Raw genomic sequence first — 18561 nt, 5'->3', positions numbered from 1 at the left:
TGCTTGAAGAGTTACTGAAAGTCTGTCATGTCTGTCCTTTAAATAGCCTCATTACCTGACAGATGAAAAACGTGTTTTTAAGCACCGTGTTCTAAGTCCCTGAAATGACTTCATCTCTGAATGGAGTCATGCGACAACTTCTTTTCATAGAATGTGGAAAACACAGTTATTTCACTACTAGAATTCTGGTTCTGCCAATGCATTTTCTGTTCCCATGAGAAGTGTCTCTAGTACAGCATGAAGACTGACCTAGTGCACAGTGGTACAAAGCCTAGCTGGAGACTGGTAACAAGTGGTCTGTGCCAGTGGTTGATACTGGTCAGCGTCCTCCTTGATGACCTCGGTGATGGGGCAGTGTTGCCTCAGCAGTTTTATTGATGATATGCCAGAGGGCTGTGCAGCCTTTCAGAAGGGCTGTTTATGAATTTATCCCTTAAAACTTTTCAAATTATTGTGGGACCTCTGACATGTGATTTTTTAACTCTTCTCACAGTGATGTATAGTGATTTGATCAGTCATGCATAGAGAGCTGATGTAATCAGCCCATCTTAGGGAGGATTCAGTTAGAATTGTAGGGTGTGGGACTTTTTTGATTTTGCTGTTGTTTGTTTGGTTTTTTTTTTTTTTTTTTTTTTTTTTTGTTTGTTTTTTTTTTTTTTTCCCAGAAAGCAGTTTACCTTGCTCTTTATTCTTCATCTTTGCAGGATTAAAACACAAGTAATCAAGAATGTTTCTAAAACAGCAGTCCAAATGGAACTCTGAGAAGTCTATTGCCCTTCCTTTGTGTTCGTGTCATGCTTGAGATCAATTCTATTTCAGGCGGATGACAGACACTGTGTACCTTGTAAAGGATTGCATACCTGCTGTGCTTTTGTCTTTAAGTTTGTGATCCACTGAGTCCTAGTGCTTCTGTTATGCCATCTTAGGGATTGGCTCCCCAGATGGTCAGTGTAGAAAGCTTTTGGAAATTTTTGAATCTTTAGGTAGAAAATTAAGTCAACAGTAGTTTATAATCCTTTGCAGTTGGTGAGGCATGCTTTCTTCTAAGGCTGCTTTCAGTAAGATTTGTATAGATTGTCTTCTGGGCCAGGTAAGGAAATACTTCTCAGAGTTTTATGTTAATACTCTGCAATGCTGGAGCTGTACACTGAAAGAGTTGTAGGTAACTTCCAGAAGAATAACATGAGAATGTTTAGCTGTGAGCTTTTGTAAAACTCCAGTTAGTCCTCATGCCCTTTTTCAGTACATTAGCATTAGTGTTGATCTCTGTAATAGAACTAAGCCTGATGGAAAGCTATGAAATTAACTTTTTTTAATTGCCAAAATACTGTCTTGACATTTCAGTATTGCATAGGAAACACCTACTTATGTTTGTTTCCCTTATATCCTTTCTTCTCCACCACAGAACTTCGCTATGCAACTGTGTACTGGAACAGAGCTGAAAAAATACTTCAGGTCAGGAATACGCTGGACAGGAGTGGAGATGCTTATGGCTTCTACAACAACAGTCTACAGACAACAGGCTGGGGAGTCCTGGAGATCAGAGCAGGCTATGGCTCTCAGACCTTAAGCAATGAAGATATTATGTATGTTGCTGGCTTCTTGGAAGGCTACCTCACGGCTCCGTAAGTACCTCAGGAAACCGCTCAATTCATGACAGTTCCAGTGGATTTCTGTACTTGTGAAGTTTTTTTGTTTGCTTTCATTGTCCTAAATTTCTTTTCATTAAAACTAATGATACATTTTGCACCTGTGTGCTAGTCTTTTGATCAGTAGCAGGTACGAAGTAAAACTTCTTCATTATGGGATCAGGATGTGCCCTCCCCTTCTGATCCTGCAGGATCTCCCAACACCTTGGTGGGACAGATGGGTACTATATCTGTATTACTGCTCAAGTAATGTAATCACAAAATAATGTAAATGTAAAGAAGTGCATAAGGAGTAGCAAAAATTGTGGTTATTTCCTCAGCTTGTAGTTTGGTGGCTGATCAGGCATTTGAGAGCAGATCATTCAGGGAGAAATGTTGCTAGTAAGGTCTGCAGGACTTCCTTAAGGATATTTTTCAGCAAATATTGTCAAGAAACTGCTGGAGAGCAGACACTGAAACTTCACAGCATGGGGAGTGGTCTTGACCAACTTAAAAAAAAAATATATATACCCTATAGGCCAGGCCTGAAGGCAGACTGGGGTGTGTCTAGAAGGGTTAGTGTTCTCCTGAAAGCCCTCAGGGACTGAGCCTTTCCCACAGTGCACATCTATGAAAAGTGAGAGAATTTTGTACTTGTTACAAATCCAGTGCAGGGTTTTTTCCCTAAAATAAAACAAACAGAAAAATCCATAACTCCAAACAATAGCCATCCAAAAAAACTAACCAAACTTTGTTCTTTCTGTGGCTAAGATGGAAGACAGAATGATGCTATGAAATACTGATAGCAGATGGTGGTGCTAGGTTGGACTTGATGATCTTAAGGGTCTTTTCCAATCTTCTAAGAGATTCCATGATTCTCTATAGCTGGTGATACAGTTAAGCACATGACATGTGGCTTGTTGTTGAACAAGCTCCATCTTTTGCTCTGTCAACACAGTCATAGTAAAAGAAAAATTCCAAAATTCTGATGCTGGGAGAAGTTTGTGATGGCTGCTGTGACTTGACTTTTTGGCTTCACCTACTTTGCTTTCAGAACACTGAAATAAATACCCATAGACTGTGTTGCACAGGCCAGCAAGGGAAGGTTGCTGAACATTTGTCAGATACAGCTGCTGGACAAGATTATATTAATTTAATTAGTAAGTTATTTTAAGATCAGTTTATATTTATGGATAGCTCTCTGAGCATATGATAATGTGATTCTCTAGTAGGTTTTGCTGGTGAGGCACCTAGGTCTCTGGAAGTATATAAAGGAAATTCAACAAAGTAATATTTATCAATAACAAAACACTTCTGAGAGAATGAAGGAGTCCTAAAGTTCATAGTACACAACCTGTACTCCAGACAGGAAAGGAAATTAAGTTCATGAGAGATCTGTTGTTGGGTTATTTGGCATGAGAAGTTGCCTTGCAGTGCCTTGCACTGTTCGGTCAGTTTATGTAAACTATCCCTGAATCTGGGGAATGCTAGCATTACATTTAGAATATTGTTAAAATTAGGTATTGTTCAACAGGTTTTTTCCCTAAGGCTTTACCTAGGTGTCTGAATCAATAGGTGATTAAGCTTAAGTTTTGTTATAGTACAGGTAGCCCAGTCCATGCTAAGCTCAATTAGATGGCAAGTAGTACTGTAGTAGGAACAACTCACACCCTTTCTTCTTCTGCCTCCACAGTAGATTTATGTGTCTTCCTGGGTTTGAAACAAACTTAAGTACGTGTCTGTTCCTTTTAATGTGGTTTGAATGTGAAATAGTGTCTGGAGGGATTTATCTGCTGTCTTATTCTAGGCTAACTTTTAGAGGAAGGAGGTTTTCTCCCCCCCTTTTTTTTTTTTTTTTTTTTCCCATGTGTGTTAAGTGAAGATTAACAGAAGTTAGGTTATCCAAGTTATTCTTAACAGAAGTTAGGCTATCCAAGTTATTCTGCTCAAGGCTTTTGCCTTCTGCAGGTCATGTGCTTACTGAGTTTGGTTTCTAGCCCTGGCTGCTGTTACTCTAGAGCTAGCAGCTCTAGCACTGAGCGGCCCTTTGTGAAGAAGTGGATATAGCAGAACTAGTAATGAACAGAAGTGAAGCTGAGGGTTTGTATTAATATGGAAAAGTACGGTTTGAGACTTAGGCTTTTAAGCAAAATGGGAAATTCAGCTATTTGAAAGGAGATTTAAGTGCAAGAGTGGGTTAAGATGCAAAATCAGAAGTAGCCAACTTTTTGAGAAAATGCACCAGGAAATCACCTGGCAAGTGCAAAACCTTAAAATGCTTGCTGTAAGTAAAATGAGTATCAAATATTATACCTACTGTCTGAGTTTAATTTTTTTGGCTATTTCTTTGCCTCATTGTCTATCTGTACCTGCTGAGCAAGCGTATTTCTCACTGGGAGTTACAAATAAGATTTTTCTGTCAGGTTGTGTAAAAGTATTTTGGATAAAGAAGGCTTCTCCAGAAGCTAATACCTTCTGAAAATGTTTCAGGTAAGGAACAGAGATGAAATAGTGATGTACTCTCTTGACCCTTGTTAAGACAGGGAACCTACTACTTCAGGTTTTAGCTGCATGACCTTGGTGGGTTTTTATTTGCCAAACTGCAGCTAATGAATCCTTTTACAGACTGTGTTTGCAATTTCCTAAATTGCAGGAGAAGTGAGAACTCCCTAAGTCTGCAGATGTTAAGACTGCACTCAGAACTCCATTTCTCCTTCATCTTGCCTAGAAATTTAGAGAATCCTAATTAACATGCAGGCAGATGTTCTATCTGTAGGACAGTTAAACAAGTCTTCTGAAGTAAAACTGGGAAACAGCCTTTCTCAATCAATAACTCTATACCCATCAGACTGCTTGGCCCATTTAGCCTGTTTTAGGGAAACTCTAGCACCATCACAATTTCTCACCTTTCTGCAAAGTCCAGTCATATCATCTAGCCAAGGTACTTGCTCTGGCTTTCTTAGGTATGAATTTCCTTTCCCCGTTTCTAACAGAGAAGTGTTAATGAGGCCTGACTTTACTTAGTGGCAGAACACATCTAAATCTGTGACATTATTTTAAATCAGTTCCAGCTGGGACATGCCAGGTGCCTAAAAACAGTATTTAAATTTGAAGCAACATTAGTTTTACTCTTTCCTTATATAGCCTCAGCTGATCAGAGTCCTGTCATCTTCCTTGCTAATTTAAGTAAGGAGGACTCTGCTTTTCTGGTTTTAGGCCTGGAATTCTTGTCCCAGATTTGCAATTGCCTTGTGTTTGGCCTTAGATGTAGTTGCAAAGCCTTACTGTAGTGATCCAATTTAATTCAGAGAATAATGCCCTTACAAAACACACAAGTCATGCACGTAGAAGCTTTGTTAAAGCAAAAAAAAAAGCTGAAGAGAGCAACTGGGGGAAAAATTCTTGATAACCATGGTCATTAAAAAAAAAATCAATTCCAGGAATTGTCTGTCCTCTGTTAGCAAATAAGAATGAAAGCCATTAAAGAAGGTGTTTTCAGTCACAATTCTAACCAAACCCAGTCTCTACATCAGTTATGACGGCTTAAAGATAATACTGCTGTAAAATCTGCCTTGTGTTGCATAACCTCTGAGTGCAAAATAGAGAGTGGAGCTGATGGTTGAGTTGGAAGCCTGATCATTTGTCCTGGCTTAGGCAGTGGTTAGATCAGTATCCTAGCTGGATTTGATCTTCCTCATCTGCCTCTAATCCCTAAATGATCATCTGCCAGATGAACCAACTTGTGCTGTTTGCTCTTCTTTAGTGACATGAGACTCTCATTTCTAGTATAGAGTATGTTATGCTCTAGTTCCCTTCTTAAAATGACTTGGGATTTTTATTTGCCAAATTCTCTGTGAATATGAAGGGGTGGAGAATATTGATCTGTTTCTCCAATTATCTTGCTATCTTCTGGAAGCAGGTTATGATATTTTATGTAATCTTGCTTTACATGGGAGACAGAAAACTCTAGAACTAAAATTGTTGCTGGAGCTGCAGTTTTGTGAAAAATGTAATGGTGAAAAGCTTTTGAATGCTCCCCTCTTGTCCCAGCATCTCCCTTCCACAACCTAATTCAAATAAAAACAAATCACGTTTTTGCTGGATTACTGTTTTGCCTGAATGTGTGAGACAATTAGATTTGATAGTGAGAATGGTACCAGAGCTGAGATAAGAAGCAGCAGGATCATGTTATCAAGTTCATGTAATTGTCTGGGAATGGGGCAAGGGACAGAAACAAGGGAGAAGGTCAGTAGATGATTCTCTAGTTATCAGCAAACTGTTCTATTATCTCTATCTGTATTCTCTAATAATACCCTGAGGGAAACTGGGAAGAGCTCCTGTCTGCATCCCTCCCAGAGAAAGCTGCTCTCATAAGTTTTATTACAGGAATTTTGCCCTGCTGGCATGTGCTTTCCTTGAGGCTGGTATCTATTTCTCAGTGCTGTTTTCTTTCTCTCAGCACTTGGTAGGAGATAAATGTACTGTTGATGGATGTAATTCTATCTCTATCAACTCCAGACGTCAGTGAAATAATTCTCTGCTGATGTCCCTTTTATTTTTTTTAATTTAATCAGTGACTGAAAAAAATGTTGGTTAAGTTTGATTCACAATAAGAGGAATGTTGAAGTTTTATTTTGTCTTGGATCAGACAATGACATTTCAGCTAAAATGGAAGGGTGACTTTAATTCTGAGCTCCTGAGCATTTTTTTAATAATTGATTTCATCTTGAAGTACTTCATTTCAAGAAAGCAAACAAAAAAGCCCTAACCAACAAGCAACAAAGCCCTTTCAACCTTTGTTTTTAATAGTTAATGTGGATAAAACAGCTAACTGAATTCAACAAGAGATAAAAACCACAAGAATTTTGGTCTCCATAAAGCTGAATCTATTTAGGGCTGCCATGAGTGGGAGTTTCTGTGGTAACGTGTAGGATCATCTTATACACACTTAAAAATGGAGATACTTAGCTTAAACTGAAAGGAACATGGTTACTGGCAAGTAAAACCTGCTAGATGTCATGCTTAAATTCTCTCTCTGAAGAGTGAAATGAACTGAGTCAGCAAATTATATTACCTTTTTCTCTGTGGTTCTTTTGATTCCAAATAGCATAGGTCTCCAGAAAACTATTTTTGTTGTGCTTAAATTAATGTGCTAAGGCTTTCAAGATGTTGCTGGCCTACAAATATTCCCTGAATGTGCAGTTTTGTTATGAAGTAGTTCAGTATCATTTTTTCTTCTTTCCATTGTGCAGCAGTTTGAGCGGGCATTAGCAAAGTAATTTATTTTAAGTCACATTTTAACAAATCTTTTGTGTTACTTTTGCTGTTTGTCATGCACTGGAGTGTTTTCTGTGAGTAGGAAAAACTTACCTTGTGGACTGTGTTGCTTGTCTGTCAAGGCATGTTAATTAACTGGTTGGTACACAGAAGATGCAGAGGAATAACTCCTGTTACTCTTGTTCTTTCAGACAGATGTATGACCATGCTGCAAATATGTATCCACAGCTAATTAAGACTCCCACCATTCGAAGAGGAGTTCAGAATTTTATGGCGTATGTATTTATTTGCTAAATATAAATCAGTCAAGACTTGGAGTTGGAGGATGACAGAATTTTCAACCTTCTTTTATTCTCTTCCTTATGGGCTGAGGAAAACATATGCTTCCTTTCCCTCTGATTGAATGCCATTATTATTAAAAGAAATTCTAAATATACATGAAGAAAAGCATATAGCCTTCCCTAATTCTGATTCTTTCAAACAAATGATTAAAACTATTGCTGACAAGGGGTAGAGAAAATGTCAATGAATTCTGAAGGTCATTCTAGTAAAATTCGTTTCTTGAAAAGCTGATATTTTCAATATTACACTGAACAGTGGTCTTCTGGCACCTTAATCTTTTTAGCATTGTGCATCCTTCTGTTAGGTTAGTATTTTATTCTACCACCAATTTAAATTCTATTCTAATCAAAGAAGTCGTGATTCACTTTTCACTCTAGCTATAAAAATCAAAAATAAAAATAAGTGTAACTGCTTGAATAATGCAGCTATACTGGTGGGGGAAAATACAATAGGAGAAGAATCAGGCCAGGTACTGGGAAACTCAGCTGTGATTACCAATTATTTTAATCTCCTTAGACTTATGTTTTTATTCCATTACAAATACTTGTGTGAAATGGTCACTTTTGGGAATTTTTTTCTGTCTTTGCCTTGTCTTGCCCTTTCCATAAGGGGTTGAGGGGTTGAATATCTGACTGTTACTGGTGTGCATATAGAAAGTTAATTGGTTTTAGCTTATCCAAAAAATAGAACAAAGAATCTTAGTGCTCCCTTGCTATCATTTTTCAGCATTGCTGCGCTCCTCCTTATGAGAAAAATGGGATAGCTACTGTATCGATGTGTATACGTTTTTTCCTAGAATGACACAGCATAGCAGCTGTATTCCCCAGGATGCATTGTTGGATGAAGGGGGCAAATACTAGGTGGCCTTGTATTGCTTTTCTGTTGCCTCTGTCCTCAATTCCTGCATCACTGCTTTACTTTATAGCAGTTTTGCAATATGGATTGCTGTGTTGTCTTGGAAGTCCTTAGCCCTAAATGCTCAGATCATATCCCTATTTCCTTGGACATACTTCTTGCATCTTGTTGTTTCTAGAAAGCTAACTCTGGTTGGTTTTCTCACCCATATGCTGCTGGAAGAGTTTGCTTCCTTTACAGGTTTGTCCTCTCTATTTTGCTACTTTACATAGTGCGGGTGGATAGATACAGGAGGGTGGAAGAGGCCAGCATCTGATCCTCATTTCCTGTGGCTCTTTTGTGGCCCTTTGTGCACAGCAAAAGAGAGAATTCAGAGAAATCCTTACGATGTTGGTGACTCTTGCCTTAGGGTCTGTTCACTTGCGTTGCCTCATGCCCTAAACCTGGGTGATTTGGCTCTTCACGGGATCTGGCACAGGGTACAGTTGTTTGGCCTCCCACCTGTTACTGAGAGGAGCAAAGATGTGGTTCTCAGGAAATGTTTGAGCACCACCAGCAGAAAGCCTTCATTGCACTTGAACCTGGGGGAGAGGAGGAGGCTCTTCAAATGTCAGTCTATTTTTATACTTAAATGGACATATAAAAGGGAATGTTTCATCTGACCTATCAAACACTTGTTTCCCTTTACTGACTAGATCTGTTATAGCAAAATCCTCCACAAACATGAAGTCTAATTCCTTCTTTGACACTAAAATCTGGTAGAGGCACATGATTGGAGGGTATTTTGCCTAAGTCTGAACATTTACACTTGGAGAATATAGTGCCTATATCTGCACGATTTCCAAAGAATACTAAAGATTTGCCTCAAATCTTTAGTAAGACTGGACCATCTGGGTCATAATGTATTTGTCCCTTCCCTGCATTATCAATTATACTCAAAAAACCCAAGAAAACCCCAACCTGTTTGTTCCTCTGCAGGAAGCAAGATCAGTGGACAAGACAACAAATCAGAAATAATAAGGATGACCCATTTTGGAGGCATGCTGGCTATATTATTGCACAGTTGGATGGTCTGTACATGGGAGCCCTCGAGTGGGCTAAACTGCATAAACTAACAGTAAGACTACTGCACCTCTTTTTCAGTAGCTCGGGCTGGGATGTTAGTGGACAAACATAGGAGAAGGGGGATCCACTTTTTAAAAACAAAAAACAGAAGTAGGATACTTAGTGGCAAGTATGCATTCTGCATGCCATTCTGCTAAATCTTTAGTGGCTGTTCAGTGTAGATAATGTGACTGAGCACTTGGGCCATGTAACCACAGATTCTTCACAAGGGACTTGGAACCCTGGGCACTCACGTGGTGATTAAGCTGGGGGTAGCTTTTGAATCCATGTGAATGTTAGAAGGACAGACACTTCTAAAGTGTTTGTTGCTGTCACTTTACAATTGTTATTAAGCAAATGACCCTTTAGGTATAAAGAATACCTGCAACAGTGTGAGTTAAAGCTTTCATTCTTGTTTCCAAGCATTAGATTTTAAATCCTAAAAGCCTTTCTATCTTGGAGTATGTTTTACTTTACTAAATTACTTCTCCTTTTCTATCTTTTAAGTCTCAAAAATATATGGTTACAAGAGATATGGTCTGTGTTGTGGCAGGTCAGACGGGATAGATTTTGAGGTTTTGTTGGGTGGTGGTTTAGTTTGGTTTTTTTGTGTTTTTTCATCATTTGTTTTTCTTTAATTTCAGTTAGAATTGTATTCCAAATCATCAGCTTGTTTGTTATAGCAGAACTCCTTTAACTCCAGTAGAGATATGGCCAGCAATTATAATGTTGTCCTGAAGAATTACATCTAATAGGTTTTTCAGTGTGAGAGGAAGGACATGAGTAATTGTAGTTGACCTTCTTACCTAGGTTAATCATACCAAGAATTTTGAGAAGTTGGGAGTTCTGAATTGTAAACAGTTGCATTTTAGTAAAATGTACATCTTTCTTGCATAGAAGTCACTCTGGGGCTTTCATGAATGGGGAGCCAGATCGGACTGGGAAAAAAAAAGTGTTTGTAATAATAATCCATCCAACCTGAGTTTGTAGGGGAAAACACCAGAAACCTTGAGTTTCTATGAAAAGAACACATGAATATCCTTTTGTAACCACTGTATCTGAAGAGCCCTGTTAAGCTCATTAGTTTTTTGAGGTTTTTTTGCTGCTTCAGAATCTTTTAGATTCATGTGGGGAGAAGGGAAAAGTGCTGGTTTGTGTCTGAGTTACTTCTTTGTAATATTCTTTGCATGTCCTGCATGCAAAGTGTGTTCCCTGATGCTTGCTTATTTAACTGTGCATTTGATACTGAAAAGCACTGACCTCTGAAGTGTTTGAATAATTTTTATCCTCTTTAGAGATCTCACTAGCATGTGTATATAAAAGTGGTGCATTTGGTGAAGGTTTGGATGTGTGGTTCAGGCTGAAATATTTGTGTCCTCCATTCTTGAATTATATGCATGACATTTTTTTTGTCTTTTCCCAAATGTGCTTGCAGCAGTTGGTGGGATTTATTTTGACTCTTTCCCATGCCAGGCACAATTTTAGCTTTGGACATTATCACCTATGTTGAGATGCATATACTTTTATTCAAAGCAAAAATGTTCACTGTGTATGTATTTCTTACTTGAAATGGTGCTGCTTTTCTCTCTTTGCCTCAGCCACTAAGTGAACATCAGTCCTTATCGTTGAGTACGTTTTGGACAGCTGCTCTTGCAGCTAGGTCCTTGTTTTTTATTGGCATCAAAATGATACCTGACATTCTGTAAAATGTTCTGTAAGAGTACAGGAAGTTCATTTTGTTGGATACCATGATACTTTTGAGAGATTAGGCTACCCCTGTGTGTGCATACTTATTGCTGTTAGGATCTCCTTCAGGAAACAGAGCTTGAAGTCTGTTGCTGTGAGCTTACATGGGCAGTAAAAACAGGTACAGCTGCAAAGCTTCTGGCTAGTATTCCAGCTTTGACACATCCATTTATCCGAGAATCAACTCAGCTTCTGTAAACTGTTGGCACTTAAAAGCCCCAACTAAACTCACACACCAACCAAATGAGCAAAAACACCACCAATATCTTCCTTATTCCTTGTGATTAAAGAAATCTACCATCCAAAGTGCAAATAAATTTACCTAGTAGATGATTTTTTTTTCTTATTTTTAAGTATTGTACTTTGTACTTTGGTTCAATTAACCCAATTGTTTTGATTTTTTTTTTTGGCAACAACTCCAATAACAAGTACTTTTCTGTTACTCAATTCTCAAAACAATCAAAGAAATTTCATACTGAAAGTCTCTATAACAAGTTCTGCATGTAACTTCTGCATGTTTTTAAAAGCAAATCTCATTACTATTGTATGTTTTCCTCAGTGCTTTGAAAGTCTCTTCTTACCCCTTTCCTTTAGTAGATACTGTTTTGTTTCATTAATAAAATAATCATTTCCATATGTTTATTGTCTTTGGATTATCATCATCGGGAACAAGTTTATCTTTTGATCTCTAGTAGTTCAATAGTTTGAATTAATGGTGGTAATGAACATCAGAAATATTAAAAATACCTCTTATGTGAATTGGAACATTTTTCTTTTCCTTTTTTTTATCCACACTCAAACAAAACAAAAGAAACCCCCTAAACCTTAAACACAACCAAGCCAAAACTCGACATGTGACAGTCTGTATTTTGTTGCCTGATGTTCTGACGTTTTACTTGCTTTTGGGAAAGCTATGTGTACTTCTAAATTCAACCTATTATTCTGTATATGTAGAGGACAATTGTCCCCGCTGTCTTAAGCTTAAAATAAGAGTAAATGCTGTAGAGGAAAGGCTAGGAAGGTTTTCCCCTTAACTCCCAAAATACTAAAGATGGGAGAAAGAAAAAGGGGAGATGGATTTCAAGGTTCTTCTGTTTCCCTGCACTGTGAATGATCATACATAGACAAGATGCTCTCCTGAACATTGAGAAGTTGTTTGGTTGACATGAATAGGCAATAAGAGATAAAGGGGATGAAGAAAAGGAACTGTGTTTCCAAAGTCAGTGAATTGTAACACTGAGCACTGGGCAAAGTTGTGCAGAACTACTTCCTTTTCAGGTGAAGGAAAACAAGCTGTTTCATAGCTAATCTGATTTTAATTTTAAAATTCCGTTTTCTGGGACTGTGCATGGTAGTTTGAAACCAGAGTCAGATACTTACTGAGAGCTGGGTTATGTGCACACAAGTAACTCTGAAATGTTATGTTTTTCTGCTCTCCCCTAAATTTCAGATTGCTTTACTTGAATATTGTAGAACCATTGTGTCTGCCACAAGTAACCAAGTAACTGAGCCTTACTGCATAAAGAAAATTCGGGCTTTGAATGGTTTGATAGTAGCACAAGTATAAATTTTTTTTATTCTTTCTGAAGGAAATGCTTTGTAGTGTATTGTTCTAAACTTTGGGTTTTTATTGTATGGAGTCGGTCCTCCTTCGGACTGTTTTAGGTAGGTGCTTCCATTAAGGCCTACCTGAAAGCAATGTACATTGTAAACTTCTGTATTTTGAATTTGATATTTACAGGTATCATTAAGAGCGATGTCAAAATTTGAATACATCTTTATGTTAAAATGTGACATTATTCTATCTGGTTTAGCAACATTTTATATCCAGTAAACAAACCCAACCCTTTTGTCAAGACAATTTCTGAGGGAGGGGCACTCAACATAAAGCCTTTTCATCTGCCTAATGCTGTTCCAACACTGTGATTAATCTTGGGCTTGTCTATGCAGGGATATTACTCTTGAATAAGGAGGTGTCAGAGTTTTAAATACTAGAATGACTGCAGGATATTCTCTCTTTGTACTTCCTTATTTTGTACTCAGAGTGCTCAGGCTTGGAGAAGTTACTGGAAAACAATTGTTATAGAATAACTTGCCTATTTTAATGTCCCATGTAAACAAGCCTTTAGGGCTGGTTCTCTCCTTTCTGCTGCCCTTTGTAAGTTTATTTCTCCCTTCCTTGGATGTAACTTGAACTCAAATTGATTTTTTTTGTTTTGCTGTTCAGAACAGCACCCTAGAGGAGCCACACATTCTAGCAAAAGGACTTTTGATGTGGCTTTACCACATCTTTGCTTGTCAGTTTAGTTCATTCATTCTTCTTTGGGATCTAAATGTTGTATACAAGGAGTTTATCTGACATTGCTGTGTGAGATGGGAAAAGGTGATTACAAAAAATTGTAATATGTCCTATATCACACACTTGTTATGATGCAGATTTTTGGGTCTAATTCTTGCTAGTGGACACTAAGTAACTCCGCATAGAGAAGATTTCTCCATGTATCCTGGAAATCAGCTGTAGTTTTTCCAAAACTGGGGCTCTCAGCTGTCTTGTGGCAGATACTTCAGACCACTCCTGAAATTCCCAGATTGAGCCTGCAGTGCAGATTCCTTTGTCGTCTGTTTGAATGCATTGTTTTACTGAGACTCCAGAGAAGCACAGTGCTTATATGATGTCACATCAGATCTTAAACACAAAGTCAGGTTTATTTTAGGAGAGTAATGAATTTTTGGAAATAAACTGGAACAAAATTTGCTTGGCCCTCAAAAGGGGGATGAAAACAGAACTCTATGGGGTACTTAACAAATTAGTCCCTCTTTTGCATCTCTGATATTTTGGCTGACTTTGGCAGCTGGCAGCCTAATCTCACCCAGTGCCTTAGGAATTTGCATAACCTGTGCTTTAAGTGTGTCTTTCCTCCTGCTCTCTGGGCACCTTTCTGTGCCTATTGTTCTGAAAGCTTCATTGCTTGGCACTTTTGTTCTAATTTGAATGGACTTCCTAATAGTTACAGAAGTTTTGATTTGGAGTAACGGTAAGAAGGCCCAGAAATGCGAAACTTTTAAAAAATACACAGACAGTTCTGACGGTTGCTGTAGCAATATCAATGTAGCTAAAAATATTACAGTGAAAGCAGGTTTTATGAAGGAGAATATAGAGTGGTAGCAAATGGATGTCAAGTACAATTAAAATATCTTGATTGCTGGAGCAATCTCATGCAAGCTGGTTTTCTTCCTTCCTGGTGGTACTGCACAGTGATGCCTGTGTGAATCAGACATTGGAAAATGGCTTTTTCTTATTGTGTGGTGGGTTTTCAGTGCAGCTGAATAGGGGAAAATGGTGCTTAAACAGTGCCAAGTCTCTCTGTATGGATTCCAATGAAATAGAAGTTGTGACTGGTTTGTAACTGATTCATACTTCTAAATTGCTTAAAACTATCCAAAGATGCATCTCTTGATGGTGCTCCCTGTTTGGATCCTTACAGCAAAAACATGATGAACTAAAGCAATGTAACATACATGAAAGTTTAGTTTGGATTTCTCCCTCAAGCTATAGCTGCTCTTGGGGCCTTCTGCCATGAATGATTTTAATTGTCAGAATGGCTTATTTCTCTTGTGTGTAAGCATTGTGGGATGGTCTAATTCCTTCCTATGGGATACATGGATTGGAGTTTACATGATTTCTGGTTTTCCTGTTGGTTATTCTTTCAGCCAAAGCAGTAAATGGATAACTCAGAATTCAGTATTTTATATTGAATATATTATATTCAATATAAAAATATTCAGAATACTTATATTCTGAATAAAACATAAATGGATTTGACGCTGTTTCATTTTCCTTGTCCCCCTTTACTGGCGTTTTTTACCCCCGTTTACTGGTCAGCTATATGGTATAGTAACAGTGATTTATATTGCAAGTAATGTGTTTCTTTGCTGTAAGATTATGTGGCATTATAAAATTACTATTCACAGCACCACAGTGATGTGTGTTCTGACTTCTTTTTCTTAAGCCCTGCCTAACAAAAGGCATGGTGAAAGCAAGAACAGGAAAGATTTAGAAAACGGTATTTGAAGGTTGAGGTTAAACCACTATTAAGCTCTTATTTTTGAAGAGGCAAAGTAAGAAGAGGTTCTAAAGAGCATGTTGCACAACTAGCTGTGTGTAGTTAACCCTGTTAACCCTGGCTAGCTCCAGCCATAAGGAGTTTTCTAAAGCACATAGCAGAGTGCATTTTGACTGACTTTCCTTATTCAGCTAGTTTGACTGGTATTTATTAACATTTTTTCCCTCATTTGTTTCTTCCTCCTCAGTCCTGAGGATGTCTTAAATTGCAGTTTTTATAAAAATCTGAGAGCTCCCAAGAACATTAGTGGAAGATGCTTCAAAGACATCTAGATAAACAAAAAAATTAAATTATATCTCAGTAAATCTGTAACAACAGACTGAATGGCATGCTGCTTGCAAACACACACTAAGGTTTCTTGAGTTACAGTTACATCTTCCTTTTTGCCTCAGAAATTGTAGCATTGGTAATGCCACTACAAGGGCCAGATCCAGAAAGTTTCCTCAGTGCCTGGTGCTATACTGAGTGTGAGCATCTGGGCCTTGTCAGTAGGCATTTCACAGACCACACAAGAGCTTCCTTCTTGAGCAAAAGAAAAATTCTAACTGCTGAGGCTGTCTTGATGTTTTTCTGTCTCAAAGTGTTTTTTGTCATCTTCTCCTTTATTCAGCCACTGAGCAACTTTGATGTCCAGTTTCTGAATGCAGTTGGAGACCTGTTGGACCTTATACCTGCATTATTTGATTATTCTGCACGGGGTGGACAATGCAATGTGGGTTCAGGAGGCCATGGGAGATACCAGTGGGACATGGGACACTGCTCTGCACTGATCAAGGTGAGCACCAGAACTTAATCTCCAGTGACTGTGTTGATTTGCAGTGTCATGAGTCTTCATTTCTGGAGTCTTCCCTGTTCATGTTGCATATGCATAAAGAGACTTCTGTCAATGATCAAGATGGATATATGCAGTTGTCATTTGTGCCTCTATAGGATTTTGAGTCCAGTATTTCTCACTTGTGTTCAAGGGGAGAGAAAAGACCAAACCAAACCCACAGAGATGGATGTTGAAAAGCTGCTAGAACTACTAGGGAATGAGGAACTACCAGGGAGAGGAGACTGGATGAGAATAACTCATTTGCCTAGGGAAGTGAAGTCTGAAAAGGGCTGTTGTGAGTGACTACAAATACACTGGGCAAATAGGCAGGGAAAAAAGGAAAAGGCTTATTTAAACTAAAGGACAATGCTAGCATAAAAACAATTGGATGCAAGTGGCTGATGTTTTCTGTTAATAGTGATACCTTTGAATGGCTTTCCAGTAGGAGTGATGACAGAAAAAACCCCACAGTTTTAAGATAAGTGACTGATGCATCATGGTGGCAATTACATTTTTCAGTTAAAATTATTAAGGAGATTTAATCAGCCTCTGGAGACTCAATGTATCACAGAGCAACAATATTCACCTTAAATTAAGAAACATTAACTGAAGCATTTGCCTACAGTAAGAAGTTTCTGAACTAACAACAGCTAGAAAATCATAGAACTAGGGAAATATTTTGAAGAGATGTACCATCAATATATATATTTACCTTTTCAAATTAAATTTACTTGCATTTGCTTCTGTGCTTCACTTCAAAATGAACCAGAAGAATTCTCACAGAAACAACATGTTTTAAATTGATGTTGGATATGTTTGAAAAGATCTGATTTGAATGTGTGAATAGAAATATTCCAAATGAAAGTGGGGGAAAACCTATACCATGTGATGCAGGTATCCCAAATAACCCCACGATCTTTTATTTTGAAAACAACACATAGGCAAGAATTGCTTCTAGAGGTTTCAGAAATTCATTTGGTACACAGCTAACAGCACAAGAATCTGCTCTTTCTTCAATAATGCAATCAATCGAACTACTTAAAACAAGTAGTTCTTCCAGTTTCTATCAAGTAGAAAACATGCAGAATATCATGGGGTCTGAAATTACTAATCTTTCTGCTTCTGTTTTCCAGGTTCTACCTGGATATGAGAATATATATTTTGCCCATTCCAGCTGGTTTACTTATGCAGCCACACTGAGAATATATAAGCATTGGAACTTCAATATAGTTGATCCATACACCAGCACCAGCCGTGTCTCATTCAGTAGTTACCCAGGTAAAGTCAAGAAAACCAAAACTATGTAGATATTCAATTTGGCATGGACCACCTTACTGTCTTGTAGCTGTCTTGGCTGTGAAAAGGATAGTAACTCAACAAGCACTGGTTTCAGTCTACCTTAGAACTTTTAGCCACCAAGAGGACAAAATGCCATCTTGAATTTTCTGTCTTGAACACAATATTGTTGTCATTGTCTTTTGTTGTAATCACCTTCAGTGCTCTGAATAGTACTGGTTAAATATTTTACCTCTGGCACAAACATGCTGCTTTGAATTCTGCGTGTGTAGTCTGCAGTCATCTCAAGTGCTGAACTCCTCACCATGCCTATAGCATTCACATGTTAGGTAACAACAATTTTGGGCGCTTCTGTTTACTGCTGTGACGTGACCAGTGCTGTAATGGGATTATTACTGAGTATCAAACATTTGCTGTTTGAAAGCGTATCGGCGTCTTTCATGTCGGGTTCAGGAGCCTTTAGTTGTTTTGTTGTTTTTTTTTTTTTTTTCCTTTCCTCCCACATCTTCCTTTTTCAGCTTCTCTATAAGCTGTTGCAGAGGGGAGTATGTTTTAATGCTTATTTGGTGTGTTCGTAATATAGCCAGCCAAAATATGGAGAGTCTCTTATTGAGAGGGGAAGATTAGGCCAAATGTTAGAAATTGCCAGCAAGTAATGTTTGAGTAGCAAAATATGTGCTCTTGGTACTGAATAGCACCAAGAAATGGGAACGTGAAAAACCAAAGCAAATCTGTAGCTCCCTCTTAGAGCTGACATTGCATAAGTTTTTAGAGGTGAAATTTCAAGTTCAAAAATACCTAAACAGTCAAGAATCTTCATAAAACATTTTAAATTAACTAAGCACCATAGGAGACTATCTCATTCTCATGACATTTTGATAGCTGATGATTTCAAAATGTACTTTGTTGAGTAATGGTGCCTTACTGTAAGGGCAAGAGTTCTTCATGGCAGGGGTTCCTGAGACTGTGACTGGGAGAATGTTTTGAAAAGCAGTTGCATTCATTTCACATTGAAAACAAGCCTTTTTCTGTGGGGTCTGACCCTCCTCAGTGACCCTTCTCAGGAATGCAGTATTTTCTGACAACTGAGATTTTTAATTTGAGGAAGGGGTAGAGGTAGTCTGAATGTCTCTTAAGTGTACACCCTTTCAAGAGCTTGGGTTATCTGCGATTGCCTTGGAGGAATTTCACTTGCTTGTTGCAAGGAATTTTGTCAAGCCTGTGTAATTTGGTCAGAAAGCAAAGGTTTCTGAGCTCTGATCATCACATGAATGTTCATGAGTTTATTCTGGCTTTCATATCTCTCAGCTGAAATCCTGATGATAGCACTACCCTTGACAAGAATGTGGTTCTGTTTAGCAACTGTTGTATGCTG

At 38.1% G+C, this 18561-nt stretch overlaps 1 protein-coding gene across 1 annotated transcript in view; it reads left to right on the top strand.

Moving 5' to 3' along the window:
* Positions 1-18561, top strand: part of PLBD1 (phospholipase B domain containing 1) — a 36576-nt gene that overhangs the window by 4707 nt on the left and 13308 nt on the right. The window contains exons 2-6 of the mRNA XM_053943464.1: positions 1406-1625; positions 7097-7180; positions 9081-9219; positions 15687-15851; positions 17024-17168. Coding sequence (XP_053799439.1) covers positions 1406-1625; positions 7097-7180; positions 9081-9219; positions 15687-15851; positions 17024-17168 — 753 coding nt within the window. The remainder of the gene's footprint in view (positions 1-1405; positions 1626-7096; positions 7181-9080; positions 9220-15686; positions 15852-17023; positions 17169-18561) is intronic.

Source organism: Vidua chalybeata, chromosome 5 (genome assembly GCF_026979565.1).
Source record: "Vidua chalybeata isolate OUT-0048 chromosome 5, bVidCha1 merged haplotype, whole genome shotgun sequence".
Classification (NCBI taxonomy): Eukaryota; Metazoa; Chordata; class Aves; order Passeriformes; family Viduidae; genus Vidua; species Vidua chalybeata.
The sequence above is the reverse complement of the archived record's forward strand: the minus strand, read 5'-3'. Positions and strand labels throughout refer to the sequence as shown.